The 24,527-nt window shown below is 34.1% G+C and overlaps 1 protein-coding gene across 6 annotated transcripts in view; it reads right to left on the bottom strand.

The window, feature by feature from the left end:
• Window positions 1-24,527, bottom strand: part of ssh (Protein phosphatase Slingshot) — a 163,079-nt gene that overhangs the window by 3,704 nt on the left and 134,848 nt on the right. For 5 of the 6 annotated variants that reach the window (XM_012283647.2, XM_012283649.2, XM_076541163.1 and 2 more), the window contains 3 exons: window positions 2,688-2,882; window positions 1,073-1,342; window positions 28-584 (listed from right to left, as the gene is read on the bottom strand). In XM_012283647.2, coding sequence (XP_012139037.1) covers window positions 28-584; window positions 1,073-1,342; window positions 2,688-2,882 — 1,022 coding nt within the window. Of the gene's footprint in view, window positions 1-27; window positions 585-1,072; window positions 1,343-2,687; window positions 2,883-20,124; window positions 20,881-24,527 lie in introns of those variants that run through there. The other variant, XM_012283651.2, reaches the window with a different exon arrangement.

Raw genomic sequence — 24,527 nt, 5'->3', positions numbered from 1 at the left:
TAATGACAGATTTAAAACGCTTCATACCAGAAGGCAACATGGTTTCAGTGATCTGCACGTTCGGCGACCAACTCTTCGGCCTCTGACTGCTCTTCTTCAGTTCCGAACCTGAAACAGCTTGCAACCCATTGTCCACATTGTCAGACTTCTCTTCCTTCTTGGTCTGATCCTTCGTCGACGTGGGAGACTTCAAGTTCGTGTCCGACTTCGACCTTTGAAGTTTCTCTTTGTTCTTCATGGCATCCAAGATACCCTGATACGTCTCTAACTGCAGCAGGAAGCTGTTATTAGGCTTGATGCAGTTACGCTTCTCCTTCACGTGCTTCCAGGCCTGCGAGAAGTCCCAATTGTACGCTTTCATTGCATACGCGATCACCACTGACGCGGATCTGGAAACCCCCATCTTGCAGTGCACCAACACCTTCGAGCCTTCCTTCCTCGCCTTCGTGATGTACTTGTACGTATCGTCCCAGTGCTTCAGCAAGTCCGTCTTTTCGTCGTCGTATACGCGGACGTTCAAGTACGTGAACATCCCGGGGAAGAAGTTGTCGATCTCCCGAGTAACGTTCAGGATATGCCTCACACTGAAAAAGCCAACAGATATCAAAGTTTAACAAATATATTTATTTTTAATTTGGGTTAGGTCAGGAATGTGGATTATTCTCCTATATACTATTGCAGAGACTTAAGCTGTATCTTTTGATAATTCTTCAATTATTGTTTCTGAAGTATTAGCTCACGGTTGGGGAAGTTCTGTATTAGATGCTTGGTACTGGCTTGAATTTATTTGGTTCACTACTTTGCTGATCAGTTTTAAGTTACAATCTTAATTTTAATTATCACAATTTTAATTTACAAATTGGAACGAAGAATTGACATGTGAAATTATACAAGGATTTTTAAGAATGAAAAGGGTTTCGAAGTTTCATTGGCGTTAGCGTTCATAGGTAGTTTCAGGAAGACAACTGTTATCTGTTTTGGTATTCACAGTTGGGTTAGCAGAAAGAATTGAAAGTGGTATTGCTAGTGAAAGGATTAAGGGTTTTTAGATAACAGGAAGAGAGCAACTAACCCATTCTTCTGGAGCTCCTCTAAGTTACTGGCGTTCCACTCGCTTCCTAAGTAAACGTGGTCAAATATTTCCGTCGGCGCGTCCATTTGACCCAGAATGGTGAGCATCTCCTGATCGATAAACGGCTTGAACTCCCCGAGATCCATGTCGAGGTCTTCCTCGAGACGACCTCGAATGTATTTCGAGGTTACCTCGTCGAGGTCCACCGACATCATGATCTCTTTCAGTGTCGATCGGATCACGCGTTCAGTCTCGTCCCTCTCTCTGGGCCTACGATGTTCAAACGAAGAATATATTACGATTTTGATATATGACGATTTTTGATTACTAATTAAATGGCTAAGTATTTGAACAATGAGAAATATTTCTAATTTGTACTATACAAAATTTTTTAAGTGTACTATAATTGAAATGTCCACCTTGATTCAAACACAACTTAAATGTCCATTATGATTTGAACAATACACTATAACTTGTTTACATTAGACCAAAAGATTTATTATGGCTTAAATGTTTGTTTTTTCCAAAAATGTACTTTTAAAAGAGTACACAACTTAAATGTCTATTTGGTCCAAACTGCGCAATATAACTTGAATGTTTATTTGATCCAAACTGCGCGATATGACTCAAATGTTTGTTCTGAACCAAATAGTATATCATGACTTAAATATCTACTTTGTTTAAACAGTGCACGTGACTTACATGTTTACTGAGGTCCAAATAATATACTGATTCAAATGTCCACGTTGTATCAAACAGTATACTAAGACTTAAATGTCCACATTGTTTCAAACAGTATACTGAGACTTAAATGTCTACAATAATCTACACAGCATATTATGACTTAAATAATCACATTGGCTTACATAGTAGATTAGGATTTTAATGTTTTTCTTTGTCCAAACAACATACTATAACTTAAACATCCACATTGGCTGAGACAATACACTGTGACCAAAACGGCAACAGTCTATAAAATACATTGACATTTAAATTTCCTAGTGTGTCTGAAAAATGTATCATGACTGAAATGTGCGGTGTAACTGTACTATGATCTAAATGATCACACTGGTTGAAATAGTATGCTAAAATTTAATATTTCCTCTTTCTTCAAATAATATATTATAAGTCGAATGCCCACATTAGTCTAAACGTGCACAACGACGCAATGATCACATTAGTTCAAGTAGTATATGAGTAAATGTCCATATATGTCCAAATTATAACTTAAATATTTATGTTGGTCCAAACAGTGCACTGTAACCCCAATGATTACATAAACCCAAACTAGGTCTTAACAGCACCTATGTTGAAACAATGACATCTGACTTAAATGTCCACATTAATTGAAACTGCACGTTGATCTAAATGACTAAATTAACCCAAATAGTACACTAGGATTTAAATGTCCACCTTCATCTAAACAATATACTTCCACATTGGTCCAGAACAACTTATGAACAAAGGGTCTAGCTCCGTATTTCCACTGAACGATTTAATAACAGTGAGTTGTGGGACCATTAATCTCCGATTTTGAAACCTGCTTTTCATGATATAGGTTCTATGTTACGGATCTTTCGCAAAGGAAGGGCAAAAAGGTGAAGAAAAAACTCACTTGGTGCGCACGCTATCCGGCGACGGTGGTCTCCGCGATTCCAGACTGTCCATAGCGTGCCACTCGTTGAGACACGAGCGATCGCTCTCGATTCGTTGCTCATAGTAGCTGACCCAGTCATGTGACAGGCCACCTAGGAAGTAGTTCTGCTCCCGTGCCTTACTGGACACCTTGTGCAACGTCTGCAGCGCGGACCTGCACAGAAATTTAGCCAACAATATAACAAATGAACACTGATCAATCAAATATGTGGTAAAATACTTCAGGGATGTGGTCTAGACTTTGATCATCCAAGATGATCTAGGTTAACCTTTGACTGTTCAAGACGGTGACCTAGGTTGATGTTTGATCATTCAAGATTCTGATCGAGGTTAATCCTTGACCATTTAAGATTGTGACCTAGGTTGAACTTCGACAATTTAAGATTGTGGCCTAGGTTGATGCTTGATCATTCAAGGTTATGAGCTAAGTTAATCTTTGACTATTCATAGTTGTGAACTAGGTTGATCTTTGATCATTTAAGATTGTGACCTAGGCTGATGTTTGATCATTCAAGATTCTGATCTAGGCTGATCTTTAACTATTTAAGATAGTGGCCTAGGTTGATCTTTGACCATTTAAGATTCTGACCAAAGTTCTGACCTAAGATCAATCAAGATTCTGATCTCAATACTGTGATTCTATAATACGACTGAAGAATTAGAATGTTCATTTTTAATCTCAATTTTAGAACACATATCGACTATTCGAACACATGGAGTAGAACTTCAAAAATACATTAAAGTAAATATACAAAATTTTAGTAATTGATGCGAAAACCTGACTTCAGATCAATAATCTGAGGAAATGTAAGATAAATCTTCTAAGATGTGTCAAGGTCAGTTACGTTGCAGAAAGTTAACTTCAGATAAACATCCTGAGGAAAAAAAACAGATGAATTTTCAAAGATGTGTCAAGGGCAATTAGAACTGCAGTCATGACGCAAAGGGGTAAGATCAATATGGAGATGTGCGATAAATCTTGGGATATATAAATATCCTCTACGATAGCAGTTATGATGCAAAGGGCTAAGTTCAGATCAATACCCTGTGGAAACATGAGATAAATATTCGAGGATGTATCAAGGTCATCTACGATAGTTCTGATGTAAAGGACTAACTTCAGCCCAGCACCCCGGGGAAATGCGAGATAAATCTTCTAAGGTGTATCAAGATCAACCAGGACTGTAGTAATGACGCCAAGAGTTGACTTCAGATTAATGCCCTGAGGAAATGTGAAATAAATCTTTGAAGATGTATCAAGGTGAACTACAATAGCAGTTGTGATGCAAAGGGCTAACTTCAGACCAATACCCCGAGGAAATGTGAGATAAATCTGCAAAGATGTATCAAGGTAAACTACAATAGGATGAAAAGAGTCGATTTCAGAGCAGTGCCCTGAAGAAATTTAAGAAGATAAAACGGAGACAGATAGCAAAGAGTATAAGTGAAGTGCAAAACGTGGAATGAGATAGGCAGATTAGATAAATGTTGCAAGAATAGAGAAGCATAGGACAGTTAGAGAAGACTATATGAAACGAGTGGAAAGTGTGACAGAGTGGAAATGCTGTTGAATAATAAAATAAGTAAATTAAATGGGTATTGTAAATCAATTGACTGCATGTATACTATGAGGAAGTTCCATCAGTTAAAATGGCATATAATCAGGTAAATGGATTGAAGAAAGGATTCTATAGGACAGTTAGGGAAGACAAAACGTTGAATAGCGAAAGAAGTGGACTGCATACGAGATAGCAGTGGGTTGCAGACGTATTATAAGGCAGTTAAACGGACCTAAATGCTGCATAATGAGAAAGGCAGACTAGAACTAGGGTTAGTTAGAGAAGACAAAATGTTCAGTAACAAAATAAGCAGACACTATACTACGAGACAGTCGTAGTGAACTGCAAACGTATTATGAGGCATCTTGTACAGACAAAATGACGTGTAATGACGAAAGCAGGCTAGAAGAGCACTATGTAACAATTAGAGAAGACAAAACGTTGAATGACGAAACAAGTGGACTGAAGCGTATTATGAGATTGTCGAAGTGGACTACTAGCGTACTTAGGGCAATCGAAGTGAAGTAAATGGAGTACAGAGATGCAAGCAGACTAGAAGAGCACTATGGACAGTTAGAGAAGACAAAACGAGTTACAAAGCAAGAGTGCTAGATGCATAATACAACGCAGCTGGTGTCGAGTAATGGTGCACAGCATATTGAAAGCGTATTATGTGACAGCTGAAGTGGATTAACGTACTATGCGACAGTTAGCGCGAACTAAGCGTTTTCTAATACAGCGAGCGAATTGGAAGCGTACTCTACGGCAATTAAGAGCTGTATAGGGTAAAGAGCAGATCACAAGTAGACTCGAAGCGTATTATTGGATGATTAGAACAGTTTGAGTAGTAAATAGTGGAGTGTGCGGATTAGAAGACAGTTAGAGCGGCGAGTAGGGTACGAGCGGATTAAAAACGAATCGGAAGCGGATTACGTAGTAAATAAACGGATAACAAGCGGATTGCAAGGATTTCGATGAGCTCATTTCACAACAATTTTTACAACTGTAAGATTATTATAAGACGCACCAGGTGCGTCAATGTGAACAAACGTTTAACACTACCGATATATGTGTACTTAATTTGAAATTAAAAATGAAGTTACAAAATAAATAAACAAACGACGAAACATAAATTAGTACACACATTTATTCCTTATCTTGATGAAAATCAATGTTGATTTTAACGAACATGTATGTACTTTAAGAAAATGTGTACCTTGTAATAACAAACTTGTGGTGCGGTCATTTGACCAGTTTGGTAGTTTTGGTGTTAAATTTTAAGAAAAATATTTCAGGAATTCGTTTAATAATCGCGAGTAAGAACAAAATACGTGTTTAGAGTGAGTTCTGTTATGTAATATGCTATCCTTAGTTACACACGAAATTTATTAATATTTATAAACTACGATTGTGATGAAACAATTATACTGAAAAATAGGAACAATTATTGGCGTATTGGAGTTCAGATGCTTGACACCTTACTGGCTGATGTCTATCAATAGACTTCCTGATGTCAGCGATTTCTGATTGAAATCCAATTAATAATGCGACTGTTGATGACTCATCGACAATTCAATCGATACTTTGCAGCTGATATTAGGGATTACGCCTTTCAAGTTATATTCGTGATAACAACCGGAGTATTTATAAGCTATTTTTAATGTTTTGCGAACAGTTTAGAATTCTTAATGCGTGTTATTCTAATTTTGAATTTTTCTAATTTTTGAAAAATGGCTTTTTATTGTGCAGTATTTTGAAAACTAGTAATTTTATGATGTATGTTGTATAAATAGTTGAAATAATCTTTTTGTGCAGAAAAATATGAATTATTGCGATATAAAAATACAGGAAATCAAATTTTTTAATATATATGTAAAGAAAATACACTGTACTCCCTTAAGGTTATTTGAATTTTCCCGCGCAATAGAGAAGGAGCTAACCAAAGTGACGATATACACGTAGTATATAAAAAAATAAATATATAAATTGAAAATATAAATTATTCAAGGTATAAACATTCAGAATACCAAATTTTTTAAATATACGAATGTAAAATACAAACTATTTAAAATATATAAATTCTAAATTCCTAAAATATACAAATACAAAATATATAAATCACATAAATCAAAAATGGCCAATTTAACATAACATAAATAAAAATAAATAAAAATATTTTATTTTCTCTAAATAAAAATATCAAAAAAAGTATAAGATTATAAGAAATTATTATTTTCTTAAGTAAACGATTCCTATCAAATTATTCAAATGTAATCAAAAATATTCTGCAAATCGGATTTAAAAATACGCAGATCAGTTTTATACCTCGATGTCTGAAAAAGGCGGAGATTGAACATATTTGCTGAATATTTTCGAACTAACAAACCTGAGAGTAAACAAGGTTAAAAGCGCAAATAGAATCGTTTATCTTGAACGAGAACCACTTCCGTTTCCCGCCAAGCGGAAATACTCGGTCGAGTTTCCTCAGCAGTGGTTCTGATCCTTATCAGAGATAGATAAATATGCCGTTCATATCGCAAGCGACTTTATTGCAATTCACTGAATAGTTTCAGGTAAACGTTAGATAATGTACCGTTCGTTTTAGTTACCTTTCGCCGTGTACATATTTGAGGCCATGAATTATCAATTTCTGAAACTGGTAGAATGCAATTTAATCTTACAGAGTGCACTGTCTTTGGAGATTGGGTTCCAACTGTGCATAATTATAGGGGATACCAATACAATTTCTGATAATTATAGAAAACTATGCAACAAATTTTTTCAAAGGAAAATTTGCATTCCCAATTTAACGTTTGCATTCCAATGTTATTATAAATTGGCGGTAGGCTGGTTTCGCTAAATTAGTTTGTGAGTTTATGTGTTTATAGCATGCAGCTGAAATTTTATCACTGAAGAATTAACTTGAAAATTTTGTGATTGGATAATGGAAATAGGGTATGGTTTCTGATGGAATATAGGAGCTTATTATATTTAAAATAACACAAAAATACAATAAGTTTTAAAAGACTAAATGAATTTATTATTTAAGAAAAACGACTTGGATGGATCTCTTTAAAATTTGTTAATTACACTTGATTTATGAATATTGAAAATGCTATTCTAAATAACCCACTATATTTTATACGCGTGAAAAATTATAATATCAGAAAAACAATAACGAAGAAATACAGGGTGGCTCGCCACATTTTGCCATCTAAGTTTGCGTCATTATTATTGCTCATAGCAAACAATGTTTTTGATGAAATTGAATGGTTTTGAAGGGGGCATGTGATGGTGGTATATTTTTTTTGTAGGTGGACGTGTAAAGGACATATGAAGGCCATTAATGTTTTTTTAAATGGAATCACATATTTTTTATTGCATTAGCCGATACTCCTTCATATTCTTTACAAAAAAGTATTAATCTATTTATGTGAAAAAATCATTAGTTTAGGAGATATTTTAATTTTACTGTCTATTTACGGAAAAGGTTCAATGTGGCGACCATTTGCATCAGAACACTTTCTGAATCAAGAAATTAATGACTTACTAACATTCCGTAGTGCATAACAATTCGTTTCGTGACACGTAACCTCTCAAAGTATGTAGACAAACATTTGCTGTTTAGTTTGAAAATTTGAAAACTGGGAAAGTTGAAAATGTAAAAGAGTGAAAATTGATAACTTTGAAATTCTAATGTTTGAAAATACATTAAATTGTAAATTTAAAAATTTGAAATTTGTATATTTGAAAATACAGAAGAGTGAAAATTAGAAATTTTGAAATTTGTATATTTGAAAATACAGATGAGTGAAAATTTGAAATTTGTATATTTGAAAATTGGAAAACTATGAACACGAATGTGTAAAAATAGAAAATTAGAAAAATCGAAAATTTAATAGTTTAAAAATTACAGTAGTAAATTTGAAACCTCCAAAATTAATAAAGAAAGAAACTTAACGGTTTGTAAACTTGAGATCCAAAAACCTCAAAAAATCAGAAAATTCGAAAATTTTCCATAAACCATTAAAACAGCAAATTCAATTTTCAAAAAAGTCTTCTCAATACCCAAAACATTCCAAAATATCAAAACTTTCTCTAACCATTTAAAGCCTCGCGTTAAAAAAAATTTAACAATGTATTCAATAATTAATTTTAACTACCTTCACAATTTATTTCAAATTTGTAAATAGAAAAAAAAAACAGATATTTTACAGTTGGTATCGTGTTAAAGAAAGATCTATCAAGGAACGGTGAACATCGATCTACTTTTTGTGGCGGAGTAAGAAGTCACTGACAAATGTTACCAACGATGCTCGAGCAATTTAATAAATGAAAAAACCGTAATCGCCATCATCGTCATCGTTCGACCGTGAAGAGGTTTATGAAATGGACAAAAAAGCATCCCGCCAAGAGCGAACTCGATGACTTTTCTGGTTTGATCTGCGGTCGATTGTTTAACACTTCGCGATCTCGTGAACAGGGCCGACCACAGAGTGGTACAACGTGTGCATGACACCTGGAGTCTAGGAGGACTTTAAAAAAATTCTTGCACTATTTTGACGAGTCTCGTGACACACTTGTACTTCGTGATCAATTTTACTCGAACGAATACGCTTTAATTTGGAGTTCAATTATAATTTGCATAATCAACCAAATTGACATAACATTTTAAGTTTCATTGTCTGTTTTAATATTGTAGATTAGTTAGTTTTGACTGATCTGACAAATAAATCATAGTGCAAGGGGTTTAATCATATTTAAATTTGTTAATATTTATTTCTTACATATTTTAATTTTTCTTTCCTTCTGATATTTTTTCGCGAAGAGATCCAACAGATACAAAGGGTTTACGATAATCTTATCATTTTTATGACACTTTCACTAATTTTATAGAAGAATTAGTTTCGACGAAAAGTTGATCAACAAAAATTTGTTTTTTGAATAAAAAGTTATGAACACCCTTCTTAACGATCTTTAAACGAAAGTATAGATCTTGAATTTTATCTAAAACATTCTAATCAACTCTCATTTTGTAATTATTCTAATTGATCAGTTGATTAATTAAGAATTCGGTTCATTACTAAAGTAAATTGCTCCTACTTAAGACAATTATACGATTTTGTGTTAAAAAAAAAGGAGGTGGAATGAAATGTTCTTCGGAGCTGACTATTGACATTAATCGATGCGTAACCGACAGAATCGGTGCCGTTTAAATGCGAAACTCGTTACGTAAAACGTTTAATTATAAACACGTGATTGTCCTCACGGATGTTAGTTACGCAAATCTGTTACAAAAACACTTTTGATCGGCCGACATTGGGAATACATCAATTTAACACTTCTTAGGGTTTTCACATTTAGTTCCATAAATTACTTCCTGAGTATCACTTTACCAAACTGTAGTACGTAGTGCGTACAACTGGGTTTGCCTTGCAACATGTAGAAACTTGAGGAGATGATAGAAGGTTACATAACTGTTTACATGTGCATTAATGCATGTGCTTGTCGCCGTTGTCCTCTACATTGGACATCAATTTTGTTACAGTAGTCACCAAGTACATTCTTGTTTTATTGCCACTGAGGGGAATAATACAGCGTTATATAACTGTTTGCATATGTATTATTGTGTACGTTTACTGTCTTTGTCTTCTATGGTGGGTATCAACGTTGTTACAGTAGCAACTAAGTGCACTTTTGTTATATTGCCGCATGGGGAGACAGTAGAAGGTTAAATAATTGTTTGCATACACATTAATGTATATGTTTACTGTCTTTGTCTTCTGCAGTGGATATCAATTTTTAAAGCAGTAACCAAGTACACTCTCGTTACATTGCCGTAGGCGGAGGCAACAGAAAGTTAAATAGTGGTTTGCATGCATATTATTGCATGTGTCTACTATCTTTGTCTTCTGCAGTAGATGTCAATTTTTTACAGTAGCAATCAAGCACACTCTCGCTATATTGCCGCAGGCGAAGATAGTAGAAGGTTAAATAGTAGTTTGCATACACATTAGTATACTTGTTTACTGTTTTTGTTTTCTATAATGGATATCAATTTTTACAGTAGTAATCAACTACACTCTCGTTATATTGCCGCAGGCGAAGATAGAAGGTTAAATAGTAGTTTGCATACACGTTAGTATACTTGTTTACTGTTTTTGTTTTCTATATATCAATTTTTTATAGTAGTAATCAACTACACTCTCGTTATATTGCCAGAGGCGGACATGTAAAAGGTTAAATAATTACTTATATATGTAAAGTAATTAATGTTGAATAATTACTTGTTATCTTAGTTTTCTATTCTGAACATCAACTTTGTTACAGTCGTAACCGAATGCATTATCGTTATATTGCAACAGTAAAATATTATAATGATTTATATAATTGTTTACATATGTATTAAACTGTTCACCGTCTGTTATAGTAAATATCAACTTTATGAGATGACTAAAATAGACTCTCGTTATATTGCCGCGGCGAAAGATAATGAAGGATTGCAAAGTTATTCAAAGACTTATTAACTTATTCTGTCCAGATGTATTATACTGAATATCAATTTTATCGACATAATACCGCAGTCTCTTGTTATATTGCCGTGAAGCAAAATAATAAAATACTGTTCATATATGCGTAAGTAAATATCCTTACTATTTTTGTTCACTACAGAGGACATCATCTTCATTAAATTAGAAATATAACAAACTCTTGACAAATTGCCATAAACGAAAATAAGAAGAATTTAATAACTGTTCAAGTATATAATAAATTATTTAATGTCTTTGTTCACTATACTAGACATCAACTTCGTTCAAATAGTAATATGACAGGCACTTGTTATATTGCCACAATCGGAGTTGCATGTATTAGCTCTATCAGAAAGTTGTCTCATTTAATATTACGGTTTTCATTAATTTCTGTTTTTTGCGATAATGCAAAAGCGCAATTGTGTGAAAGTTTGATAAAAAATGGCAATATAACGAGAGTTTATTGTATTTTTGATACAGGACCTGCAAATCGTTCTCTGTTAGTTGGCGCAATTTTTTGGCTACGTTAGATTTAATTATGATATAATTATAAATAATTAATTATTTTATAGGGTTAGGTTAGATCAAGCTAGATCGTTAGATTGCTGGGTTAGGTTTGATTACTTTAGTGAATTATTATTATTATGTTAAGTTACGCCAATTACTTTCTTACGATAGTTATGATTAGATCTGCTAATTACGTTTGGTTAGGTTAAACATTATATTTCAGTAGATTCCATTAATTCACTTTATTTAATATGTTATCTTCCATTATTCAATTCTACGTGTTCTTATCGAAACTTCAAATAAAATATAATTCATCTAATTGTAAACAATAATAACCAGAATTCATGCGGCTGCGCGTTGATTACGCATTTAATTGTTTAAACGGTATTATCGATAATGATCGATAATACCGGGACTAATTTGCAACGTATTTGCACCAGCGTTAAACCTGAAAATATCACAGAAAATTTTACATCATTTCAATATACTGCCATCAGCAAAAGTTATTATTATAACCCAATCAGTGGCAATATAACGTGGGTCTACCGCAATCAATTAAAAAATAAAGGTCTTGTTAAAGCCACTGTGACGCACATCTTTCCCCTATTTACATATTTATACCTAAACTTTGCAATAGAATTTTATTTAATTCCATTATCATGAATATTTATTGCCAGTGTCGCGAAGATAATATTTTACACTCCTGCAGTTTCCATAATTCAAAGAAAGATTACACGCGTATCTAAACTTGATCATCTTCAGCATCTTGGAAAGAAAAACCGGAAATTGTTTTATCTAATCGGTATGCAAAGTGGATGGCAACGAGAAGAGGTGCTACTAGATATAAGAGCATCGTTCGCTATCTCAAGATAATGATAAAAATAGAACCTGCTCTTGTACTCTTTCCACGTGGAGGCTATATATAATTTTATGTGCAACAGATTTATCTTTGCATCTTTTGTTTTTCAATGATAATTATTATTAAGATTCTGTTAGTCGTTTTGTAAGCAATTTTTATCTTATTACATATGGTAATCTCATATTACGTATGTCTGACAGAGGTACATACACGGTGTTTACCATTGATATGATTTTGGAGGTGCTTTTGATAATCTGATGTTACATAAACAAAAATTAATCACTGCACTGATAAATTGCAGAAATATATTTTTTGGCAAGGTTTGCTCGACAATTTTCACAGAAAATTATTTTTAATTTAATTTTATTTAAATTTTACATTTATTGTTTAAATTTAGACAAGATAACGAGTTTCTTTCAATTTCAAACAAATTTGAAATTGTTTTTAATTTAATGTAATAATAAATGAAAATTTTTAATTTATTATTTTTACTTGCAAATTTTGCACGTTAAATATTGTTAATGATTTATTTTCTTGTATATTATTTTGTACCTTGTTATTCTCATTTTTGAGACTAAAAATAGATTTTGATGCATGTGCCTATTTTGAAAAATTGTTACTTCAACGTTTTATTTTGTAATTTCCAATATTAAATTCGCCTTATAATACCGTCTCCCACACGTGACACACTCACATTTCAACAGTGACAAATCTTACACGAATTTTTAATAAGCTTCAATTTCAAGTTTAAATCAAATTATAATTTGCATAGTCAAGGACTGAATACAAAATTGACGTAATATTTCAATTTTTTTTTTTATTTTAATATTTTAGCTATGATTAGTTAACACACCTGACAAAGGGTTAAAACATGTCCTGAAATTAAATAACAAAAACATTCTCTTCAAAAATTCTATACAAACAAAATTTAATACCTCGTTGAAAATTCAACACAAAACCCCTAATATTTAATTGAGAAATATTTAAAAAGTACTATGTTACTTACTCATAAGGTTGCACCATGTGAATAAAAGCAAAAGTAATTTTTTATCGACTACGCATCATGTATAAACGTCTTCTCTCGATTAATTGAAATTGAACACCAGATTTACGAAATCCGTCGTCGGATCTTAATTTCAATTACGCAAGTTATTCAGAAGTTTTTTCTGTGAAAATGTCAATCTTCATCAAGATAGAGAATCATTGTATAAGGTAGTTTACGTTATCCATTATTTAGTTTTACTTTAAATATACGTGGTCATTAAACGATCGTAAATCTAGGGCTAACAAAGTCGATGTTCCGATGACTTGCGCAACAGACGAGGACAACAGCACGAGAGAGACTGAAGCTCGAGGCACAGCATCGTAATTATAATGAGTCGCGTCATCGGCCCGATCCTAAATGGAACGGTTGGTGAAGCAAGCAATGACGAGTCGATCTGATGTGTTGTGTTCGATGTAGGGATGGCTTTGAACCAATTGTTGAAACTTGAACTTGAAGCTGCATAAAGTTTTCTAACCCCAGGAATTCGAATTGTGTTGTGAATGAAATTCGATATGTTGTGTTCGATGTAGGGATGGCTTCGAACCGAATTTTTTAATTATCAAAACTCGAACGAGAAGCTGTATACAATTTTCTAACCTCAGAAACTCGAATTTGGAGATGTACAGGTCTTGAAACTCTCGAAACTCGAAATTGAAGGTCTATAAAATCTTGAAATTCGTAGAACTCGAATTCGGAGCTTTACAAAATCTTGATGTGATGATTCGGTTTTGTAAGAACAATATCTTATTTTTAAAGGGACAACGAATAATATATACATATACTTTCTGTCAATTTCGAATTTTCCATCAGACTACAATACATTTTTAATATCGTGTTATTTTCAAAAAGACAAATATATGCTACAAGAACTTTAATCATCATTTCTCTTGTATTTTAGAGAGTTGCGTTCTACAGTTTTTGCAAGATTATTACGGCATCTTTTCATAATTACGCAAACTCTGAATGATGTTCCAAACCTTCATTGCTAAAAATTGTAGGAATAGGAAGACGTAGCAAAAATCACTTCGCAGAACATTCGAAGTCATCTTCATATCATCTATCACGGAAAGAATTCTGATCGGTCCACAGCGAAAAAAAATACCTAACCTAGTGATTCACCCTATATGATATTCGTAAATGAATTGCGAAAGTATTATTGGCGACGTGAGCAACATTTTCATCAGAAATTCCTGTCTCATCTTTTATAACTGTACAAAAAAAATAGCAAAACTCGCACTGAACAGTATTTGTTTCAAAAGCAGCTGTAAACTTATTAGAATCGACATTGATTTTTTCATCAAAAAGTTTCAATTTTTGAAATCCTAAATCTTCCTATGTTACAAATTTCAGTTGCTTTCTTTGTCCTGCATCTAATCATTGTACATACTACGCACATAGGTACATGTACACTTTTCAAAACATCACACGCATTTGGATTTCCAAAAGAATCAGCGTGGTAATACAATTTCAAACGACACACAGAGGTAGCTAAATGCAAGAAAGTGTAACTGTTTTAGTTCTAAATAACCCGATAAAAATCTGGTACACGTAGACTGTTTAAAACCTTAAGCGCGTCCTGACTTCTGGAACAGTTAACGCGTTAATAAAATTTCAAATAACAATACGGATACAAAAGTTCATGCTAGAAAGTATGACTGTATTAGACCAAAATGACCCGATAGGAAATCTGGTGCACGTAGACCGTTTAAAACCTTAAACGCGTTTTGTTTTCAGGAACAGTCAACGCGTTAATAAAACTAGTGAAACTAGCGAGCTTTGCCTCGCAGTTAACAGAGTTCGTTTAAAGAGTAACTGTAATCTTCTTCGAATCGATGTTCACTTTTTCGTGAAAGGCAAGAGAGTTTCGGTTGCATAACTATCGAAATCGTTCGTAATGAGAAGATGGTTGATAACAGGAGTTGGGTTAAACGGGGACAATTGTTCTCGGGAAGACACCTTTTTTGACCTCTCACGAAAAATTCCAATTCTTCTCGTATATACGGATTAATTCATTCCATGCAATCGCAAGATCTTTAGCCTGACGGGTCACATATATGCAAATTGCTTTTTTAAGACTATCGGTTTGCTGAAAAATAAATATACATTGATGAGGTCGAAAACCGCGATCTGGTGTGAGGATAGATTTTTGAGGATTCATTAAAAATTTACTGTTTTCCTAAAATTTTTCATAGCGAGATGATTGTGCGGCTATCTCGATTGCCACTGTGCAACTGTGAAACTTTCAAAATTTCAAGAAAAGAAATTAGATTTATATAGACAGAATAATGAAAACCGCGATGTGAGGACACTTTTCTAAGATTTAATTCAAAATCCATTACTTTTCCACAATTCTTGAGATTTATACGTGGACTCGATTGTCACTGACTTGTAGTTTTTTTTTTAAAAAAAAAAGAGGAATTCATCACCTTTCTATAGATATGGGGTCGAAAACGTGATCTGGCCTGAAGCCATTCTTTGGAGATTTTATAAAGAATCCACAATTTTTCAACAACTCCAGAAATCCTTTGTGTGACACCTCGACACCTATGCAACTTGTGTCTCAAAAATTCAAGGAACTTAATTTATACAGACAAAGCATCCAGTTGAAAAATCTGATCTGAAGACACTTCCTGAGAAGCTAATAAAAAATTTTTTTTCCACACTTGAGATTTTGACGCGGATTTCAATTAAGGTGAAGTGGGGTAAGTGCCCACTGGTTTTTATAAAGTTGGTATTTAAACGTAAGTACTTTCAATCTGCTATGTAAATATTTAATGCTATCGATATCGAACGCTTTGCACAATTACTACTATTTAATTAATATTAACTAGGACCTTAATTTTCCTTGTACATTTTGATTTTGATAGAAAATTGTTTAAAATGTCAACTACTCTGCACTTTCCCCGAAAATGGGGTAAGAGCGTAACTTGAAGTTAAATACTTTGAAACTTTATTTCATGTGCAATGGGAAAAGAGCAGAATTATTAACAAATCTGCTATAAAATGCTTTTTACTGTATTATGCAAGTACTCTATACTGCAAACAAGTATTCTTAGCTGAAATATAAAAAGGGATACAGTGAAACAAAACAAGGAAACAAACATGCTAAATGGAGAAATTTCACTCATATTGTAATAAAAATAGCCTGTATACGCACTTGCCCCGTTTACGAACTTTCCCCACTTCACTTTATTAATATGTGACGTTTTTTCGAAGCTTCATTGGAATTTTTTATATTATATGTTTGCAACGTGAATATCTAGGATATAGTATGATGTATGGCGTGATTGATGTCGACTGAATGTTCTTTGTCTCTCGATTTCTTTCTGTTTGTTATTTGGCAGCGGTCCAGCGGAGGATTCAGCAAAGAAAGCAGTCGTATAACGAGACGTTTCCAGAGTCGGTGCAGTGATCTTATTGCGACGAAACATCCTGGATTTTATTCCGGATCTCATCACCACGTGGGCCACATTCCTCGCCTTTGAGTCTCTTAATAGCTTGTGTATCAGCCTTAAAACGCGGAAGCGTCGAAGCTATATTTGATCGAAAAATGATTGTATGAAAGTAAAGATAATACGTTTCTTACTGCAATCTTTCTTTAACGGTATAAAAAGCTAGTAATATACCAGCAGGATCGTATTTAACTCTGGATTGTAAATTGTAGTTTTAACAATTTCTTAATGATACAGCTGGTTGCCATCAAAGTACTGATAGATTGAATATCAACCTTAATCCTCTCGTATTTAATGATTCTTTTTATTAATACTATTGGAGATAATTAGTGACATCATCCGATATGGGAGAAGTAAGATTGCTGATAAATGAGTAATTTGGTTTTTCTACTGTAATGATCGAATGCTTTTCTGAAGAATACGGTGAAGTAGTTTCTTGTCATTTGCTATAATGCATACGAGGTAGAACGTATGACTAGTTTATGTGAGTAGTAATGATATTTTCGTATATTGATCGTCATAGAAAAATTTATAGTGATACTGCACGCTGTTAAGTATACTAAAAATGATTCTTATAAGTTATTCATAAAAATCATAAGCTTCCATATTTTTTAATTTCGAAATTTCATGATTATAAATTTCAAATTTTCCAAATAATCAAAATTTTCTATTCTTAATATTCCAAATATCTAAATTCCCAATTTCCCAAATCTGAAACCTCAGAAACCTGGAAAAAGCTCATTGTTGCATTCGTACCCCAATACCCAAATGTTCTAACCGATCACCTTCCACCCAATCACGATACTGCGCGCAACTATCGATAAACAAACGTTACAACTCACAACGACCTATTTATTATACTTGTCGTACACAACAGCAAACACGTTAAATCGATGGTCATCGCGGTAATCAACGTGAAAGGAACCCAATTCTTTTGTTAAATTCGTTTGTACTGTTGTACGGCATTTTTAAATAATGTAGCAAATGCTAACTTTGCCTTTCTACGAGTGATTTATTTTATTTGATGTGTTGCTCTGAGATGTTACAAAAATTCTGACTAAAAACTGTCGTGCTGGTCTTTTTATCAATTTTCGGATGTGGGCGCGTGTGCGGAGGTAAGAACTAAAACTAAGGTGGGAAAAATCCTTGTCCAATCGTCTGTTTTTGGTAATGTCGGGGGTTGTTCTTCCCTTTCCTCGGGGTACATGTTTTGGAAAAACCCAAGTTGGCGTGCAGGTAGTGAGAATATTTTGCCTATGGTTTATGGTGTGTCTTATTGCCGAAGATTATGAGAGTGAAGTGACTAAAGAGGACCGTAATTTAGGTTTTTTCCTTGACAGTAAAGGTGAATATAAAATTAGAAATTGGGAAAAAGACCCTTCCTGTTTATAACATAACAGCGCTCTTAACACCTTTGATATCCAAGGTAAATCGAGGAATCAGTCCGGTTGTTCAGCGTGAAGGAATAATGAAGCGAGTAGAGCACGTGTGTCAGCTGGGATTTCTTATTTAGAAAGCTTCCCAAACGACGCAGTTATGGGAGCTCCTTTGAGCTTCCTCCACCGTGAAATTTATTTCCGTCGCAGTTCTGTTGAAGCTGACGAACACCCGGCTATGGAAATCACCTACAATTTTTGGTCCTATTTCTATGACTCATCTTCCAAATAGCGGGTGTAGTACCGAAGTTACTATCTACATGTTTGAATGCGTGAAAGGGAGAGATCTCAAATATCTGTATAAGTCTATCAGTTTCGCACATATTCATTGAAAACATCTGACATAATATATACACATATAAAAGAATTGGCGCGTAATCGACTTAAAGTAAAAGAAGTTACGTCCAACCGTGAACACTTCCAGTGTTATATTTCGGAAAACAGGAATAATAATGAAAATAACAACTGTTGAATTTGCATTAACTTACTCTAGACAGCGGAAAAAGTAAAAAATGGAATCAATGGTACAATGGTACCATTTCACACTTAAAAGACACACGTATCGTACTCAACCCAGCAATTAGCGCGTGATGAGGTTCATCCAAAGTACAGGAAGCTACACCGACTATACACACCGTAAACACTTCCATTTCGCAGGTACGAATAATAATGACAATAACAACTGCATCACTCGATTCGCATTATCTTACTCACTCTTGAGACGTTTGTCGATTGTCATTGTTTTTCGCCTAATTGGTGCGTGACTGCTCGCGCCATTTGTTTATACCGTCGAAACTACGCGCGAGTCTAAGACGTCCATTTTGCAATTCTGACGAATCGGAGCCGTAACTGTTCTAAACACCTGGGTCAGCCTCTTCACACGCCAACTCGTGGGTTGACAACGGTATGTAGAGCTATAACATTTTGACTCGGTTTCGTTAACTGGGCTGCTCTCCGTCCACAGACCCCTCGTTACTTTCGACACTTTTAACAACTTCTGGTGCTTTTGGCTCATTTTAAGAAAGTTTAATTCTCTGACAAAAAGTCGTATCACGGTTTGGTCTGTACGTTTTTATACGTGAGTGAGTGGCTGGAATGGAGTTCTACAGTATTTGGGTACCTACCTACTTCAAATTATAGCTAATTTTGCTATTAAATTTTGATTAAATTAAAGATTCAAAGTAAGCAGAGATATTAACAAAATTGCTCTCAATTTTAATTATTGGACTCGTCGTACTAAGACATTACGTATCATTCACCATCATTTATAAAATTTTTGTTAGCTGTGCTATCATTTCTACAGAATTACTCGTGCACCTTTTACTCTACTTGTTGCTCGGTGACACGTTCGAAGCACAAAGAGTTAACAAGAATCGGTACCTGGAGAATAGAAAAGCTTCTACATACAAAGTCGGTAACCGTGGTAGGATGTTCTCATGTTGTGTTTGAGCACAACGCAAAATATGTATAATATTACCATTGAAAGTTTATTTGACAGTCACAGAGTAAGGCGTACAAACTGTTTAGTCTACCAAAGATATCTTAGTCTATGCCAAGATTCTTTGTTTCCTCTGTTTTCTAAAATTATTCTAACTAAAGAAAGAAGAGACGTTAGTTTTGAATTCAGTATAAACTAGATATTTTTTGGACCAGAATCCTTAATTTTACCACACCACGAGAGGGTTAATGCAGTCAGTAAAAATTCTCAGTGGGTCATCCTGTAGGACCGTCGTTTCCTACTATGTCATCGGTTGTTCGTCACTAAACAGTAGTCTACGAGCTGACAGTATTTACGTCCGTACAGGAAGAATTATAATATAGTGACTAATATTGTTCATTATATTAAAAATACTGAATATCTCCTAAACTACGTTGACGCGGCTACCGCTGGATACTTGCATCCTCTCTCCGTACTCCAATGGTGTGTTCCACCTTTCAATACTAAATCCTGAACCTATTTATATAAAGTTGAAAGAGAATTTTGGATGAAATCGAATCAGGATCTTACCTAGCAGCTTTAGCGACACCTGCAAGAACTTTGCTTCTACTAAGATTCCCAATCAGCCACAGGGTCACTGGCAACACAAGGATAATAAGCAAGTAAACGGAACCACGGGTCTCCATGTTTCTTCGCGGGCTGATGTCCGGCCTTGGGAGTTATTCTTGTCAAGGTCATCGGACCTGCCCCAGCTAAAGGCGTGCTCTGTCCCTTTTCAGACCTGTTCTAGGGTTCGGATGTTCGAAAAGGTAAGTTCTGCTTGTTTGTTCAGTCCTGGGATCGTAAAGTTTCTTCGGAGACAGAAGTCCCGTCACTTCTTCTAGTGTGGAGGTAAAACACTGTTTCACTTTTAGTAGTTCTAACACTTGTTACTTTTGGTGTCTCGCCGTGAAGCATGTGTATTTATTGTATTCTTTTAAATTAGATATGATCAAATGACTAAGATCTTCAGTTATAACTAAATTTTCTAAAGATTAGATCTTGTAGATTAGCCGTGACAAATAATTCAATCTTCTACGTAGTTATGATCAAGTGAATAATCTTTCAAACTAGGTATGATGAAGTGAATGATTAGATCTTGTAAATCTGTTACGACCAAATGAGTGAACAGTATTTGCAAATTAGTTTGGATCAATACGTAATAACATCCGAAGCATCACTATTCAAATACAACACAGAAGTATAGTTCTCTAAATTAATAATTCAGAACGAGTATAAATTCATTTCAGGAGCTGTCACGTAGAACTGTGAATCTATTTAATCCTGAGATAAAATTCTTTTGCAATTTTTCCATAACCAACACCCTGTTTTTGCTTTTAATTTGTCAGTGTGTAATCAGTAGATCTTGCAAATTAGTTATGACTAAATGACTAATACCTTGTAAATTAGTCTGTGACAATTGTTCCAGGATTCAAACGCTTAAGAATGGGTTATTTATCTGGTTTTGAAATTTTAAAATCCTTTCAAACACGTAATTTTTGTGGTTAGCACTGACTGTACTCGATATTTGCACTTAGATAATACATCTGAATCATTATTTAAATAAAACACAGCGTTCACTGGATTATTAGACTCTAGATACTTAGAAATGTGAATCTAGATCTACTTGATACCGAAATAGAATTCGTATCATTTTCTGTAATTCTTCTTAATTGAATAGAGCATAAAAATATGATTCACTGACTATTTGTTCTAGATCTCAGATACTTAGATAAGCTGTCCACTTAATCTTAACACCTCAAAATCTTTCCAAAAACAGAATTATCGGAAATTGGTTCTACTTGAAACCTGTCCTTGAATCATCTGTATGAATCATAGAAACCAGTATGAAAATGAATTTCACTGAATTGTCTCATTAATTCCAGGATGCAAATAAGTCCAGGTTCAGTTCTAACATATCCACACTTCTTCGAAAACAGTATTTTTATTAAAACTGCTCGTTGTATCACATATGTGCATTCGAACGGTGAATCATCTGAACCAGTATGAAAACAAATTTCATTAAATTATCTTGTTTCGAGATCGAGTTCACATTCTATATTTAGCTCTAGCATTTCAAACTTTCTATAATAAGGAGAGTGATTTTAAAATTACTCGTTATATTGCATATGTATGTAGTGTAGAATCAAGCTGGTACCAAAATAAATTTCAGGTAATTTGTTTCAGTGTAGAATAAACTATTCAGTCTACTTTCAGTATTTACTAATATTCGTTTAAAAGCAGAATTTTTATTAAAACTATGTGTTGTATATACGTGTGTACGCGGACAGAGTTTCTGAATCATCCAGTATGAAAATAATGGTCTGAATAGTCCAATCTGTTCCAGATAAGTACAAGTTCTATCTAAAACCTCTAGAATAAAAATTCTTGTAGGAAACACTTGTGACGTTTAATATTTTCACCTGGATGGTTGAATCATCGCATCACCGAATCACTATGCAAATTTAATAAGACACAGAGTTAGACACTGGAATACAAATACCACAGAATATAAAAGGTCCTTTCAATTCACTAAATCCTTATATTAAAGAAAAGTATACTAGCTGTGTAAAAACACTTGGAAGCTACCATCTCATACGTATACCAAATCACATTAAGTCTGTCTTCATGAAGAGGATAAGTTTGCACGTGGGATCAGTACACGATGAGACTTGCCAGTACACACTATGAGATTATTAGCATACACCATGAGCCTATCAGTGTCAGAATCATTTACGCATCTAAATATTTACATATGTAATCGACTAACACAGTAAAAATCACTAGCAGTATAGCATAACAGTTAACAGCAGAACTACACATCAACTTCATCAATTTCTTGCACAATCTAAAAGTTCCTCCAACACCTTCGTTGGAAGTCGAAATGTTTTTCACCGAATTAAAACTTTGAATACACGTGGAGGGTGCGAAAGTTCCTTGAACCCCAAAATATCCCAGTGGCAGACAAGCCAGAGGCAGCCTGGTGGAAACGGCCCAAACATCCGCCTTAGCCAAAATTTCGATGAACGAGTTTTTCTTAGCACGGCCACGTTGCGTCTGTTGGCCGACGAGATCGTAGGATCTGGCAAAGTCCGTGTAGTATGCGTAGGACAGAAGAGTAGGATGGTGGGGCGATGACAAACGACCGAGTCCGGCCATATTTAGCTCGGAGACGTGTCCGGCTTCTTTTTCGCGGGAACCAGTCCCATCGGCGGGACCGGAAACGCGGGAAAGGAGGATGACCCGTCGGAAGAAAGTGGATCTTGACCTGGGCGAAGTTTTATAGGCCCGCTGGTACCCCGAACCGACTGGGCCGACCATATTTGTGACCCATTATGCTTCAACCTTTCGAGAAGTCAGATTTCTACGATCTGAACCTTCGTAGAAGTCTATTTGCGGATTTGTAGAAACTGGCCACAAAGGAAAAACTAGTTTATATCGAAATTTCAGGCTTAGGCTGTGTTCATTGGCAACGTAAACATATTCCTGAGAAATGCGGTTCTTGTCTTCTCCTTTTGCAGACGATGGAAACATCTTCATGACTCGGACAATCACGATAATGGTAATAATAGTGACGTGTTTATATCGTGATTTGCGGTGCAGAATTTATCGGGACAGTGTTGAAATAAACACTTCTGTTAGGAATTACAATTCATTTGGAAACAGTTGCTGCGCTGAGACAGTGGTTCTCAAACAGTGGCATATGTGTGAAGTAGTATACAAATAATTTTTTGAATAAATAGCATAATTTTAATATTCAACATTTTATTATCAATATTCAAGAACAAATACAGAATACAACTTGATATGAAACCCTTACGTTAAAAATTAAGTAAGACTGACACAAATGTACCAGAAACATATGTTTAAGTGTTTATAAGGAAATACAAATATCGCATTAAATTAAATCACTTAATTTATGTTGATAATTTATAAAATATATAGCAGAATTTTACATTTCGGAATTTTACATTCAGTATACAAAAATATATATAAAGTAAAGCTTGACGTTTTGAAATTTGTTTTAAAACAAGCTTCACTAGATATAAAAACTTTTAATAATCAGGTTAAAATGTTACATATGTATATAAAGTAAGTGTATATAACGAAATACAAATGCAATCAGTTTAAACTGAATCATTTTATCTATGTGCATGATTTATTAATTTAATAAAGTTCATTTTCAATTTATTTTCAGGAAGTGCTGGTTTTGGTGCACACATTTGTGAAAAGGTTGAGAAACACTGGTTTAGAACAACCTTCTGCAAGCTGTTACATTGCATTATAATTGCAGGGGTGAAAGCAATAGTGGCGTAAGTCGAATTTTATTAAAATACTGACTTGCGTAGATATCATCAACACGTGTTTGTGATACAAATTAGAAGTCTAGTTGTACGGTTACGAGCATGGTAGAAAACAAGATTCAGAAATTTGAAAAATTTGAATTTTGGAATATAGAAATTGAGAATTTAGGAATTTGAAAATGTTGCAATTAGGAAACTTGAGAATTTAGAAATTAGGAAATTTAAGAATCAGGAAATTTTGGGAATTTGGAAATTTAGAAATTAGGAAAATTAGGAATTAGGAAAAATAGGAAATTTAGAAATTAGGAAATTTAGGAATTAGGAAATTTAGGAATTCGGAAAGTTAGGAATTGGGAAATTTAGGAAAGAGAAAATGTAGGAATTAGGAAATTTAGAAATTAGGAAATTTAGGAATTAGGAAAATTAGGAATCAGGAAATTTTGGGAATTAGGAAATTTAGAAATTAGGAAAATTAGGAATTAGGAAAATTAGGAAATTTAGGAATTGGGAAAATTAGGAATGAGGAAATTTAGGGATTAGGAAATTTAGGAATTCGGAAATTTAGGAATTGGGAAATTTAGGAAAGTGAAAATGTAGGAATTAGGAAATGTAGGAATTAGGAAATTTAGG

This window comes from Megachile rotundata, chromosome 16 (assembly GCF_050947335.1).
Source record: "Megachile rotundata isolate GNS110a chromosome 16, iyMegRotu1, whole genome shotgun sequence".
Taxonomy (NCBI): Eukaryota; Metazoa; Arthropoda; class Insecta; order Hymenoptera; family Megachilidae; genus Megachile; species Megachile rotundata.
The sequence above is the reverse complement of the archived record's forward strand: the minus strand, read 5'-3'. Positions and strand labels throughout refer to the sequence as shown.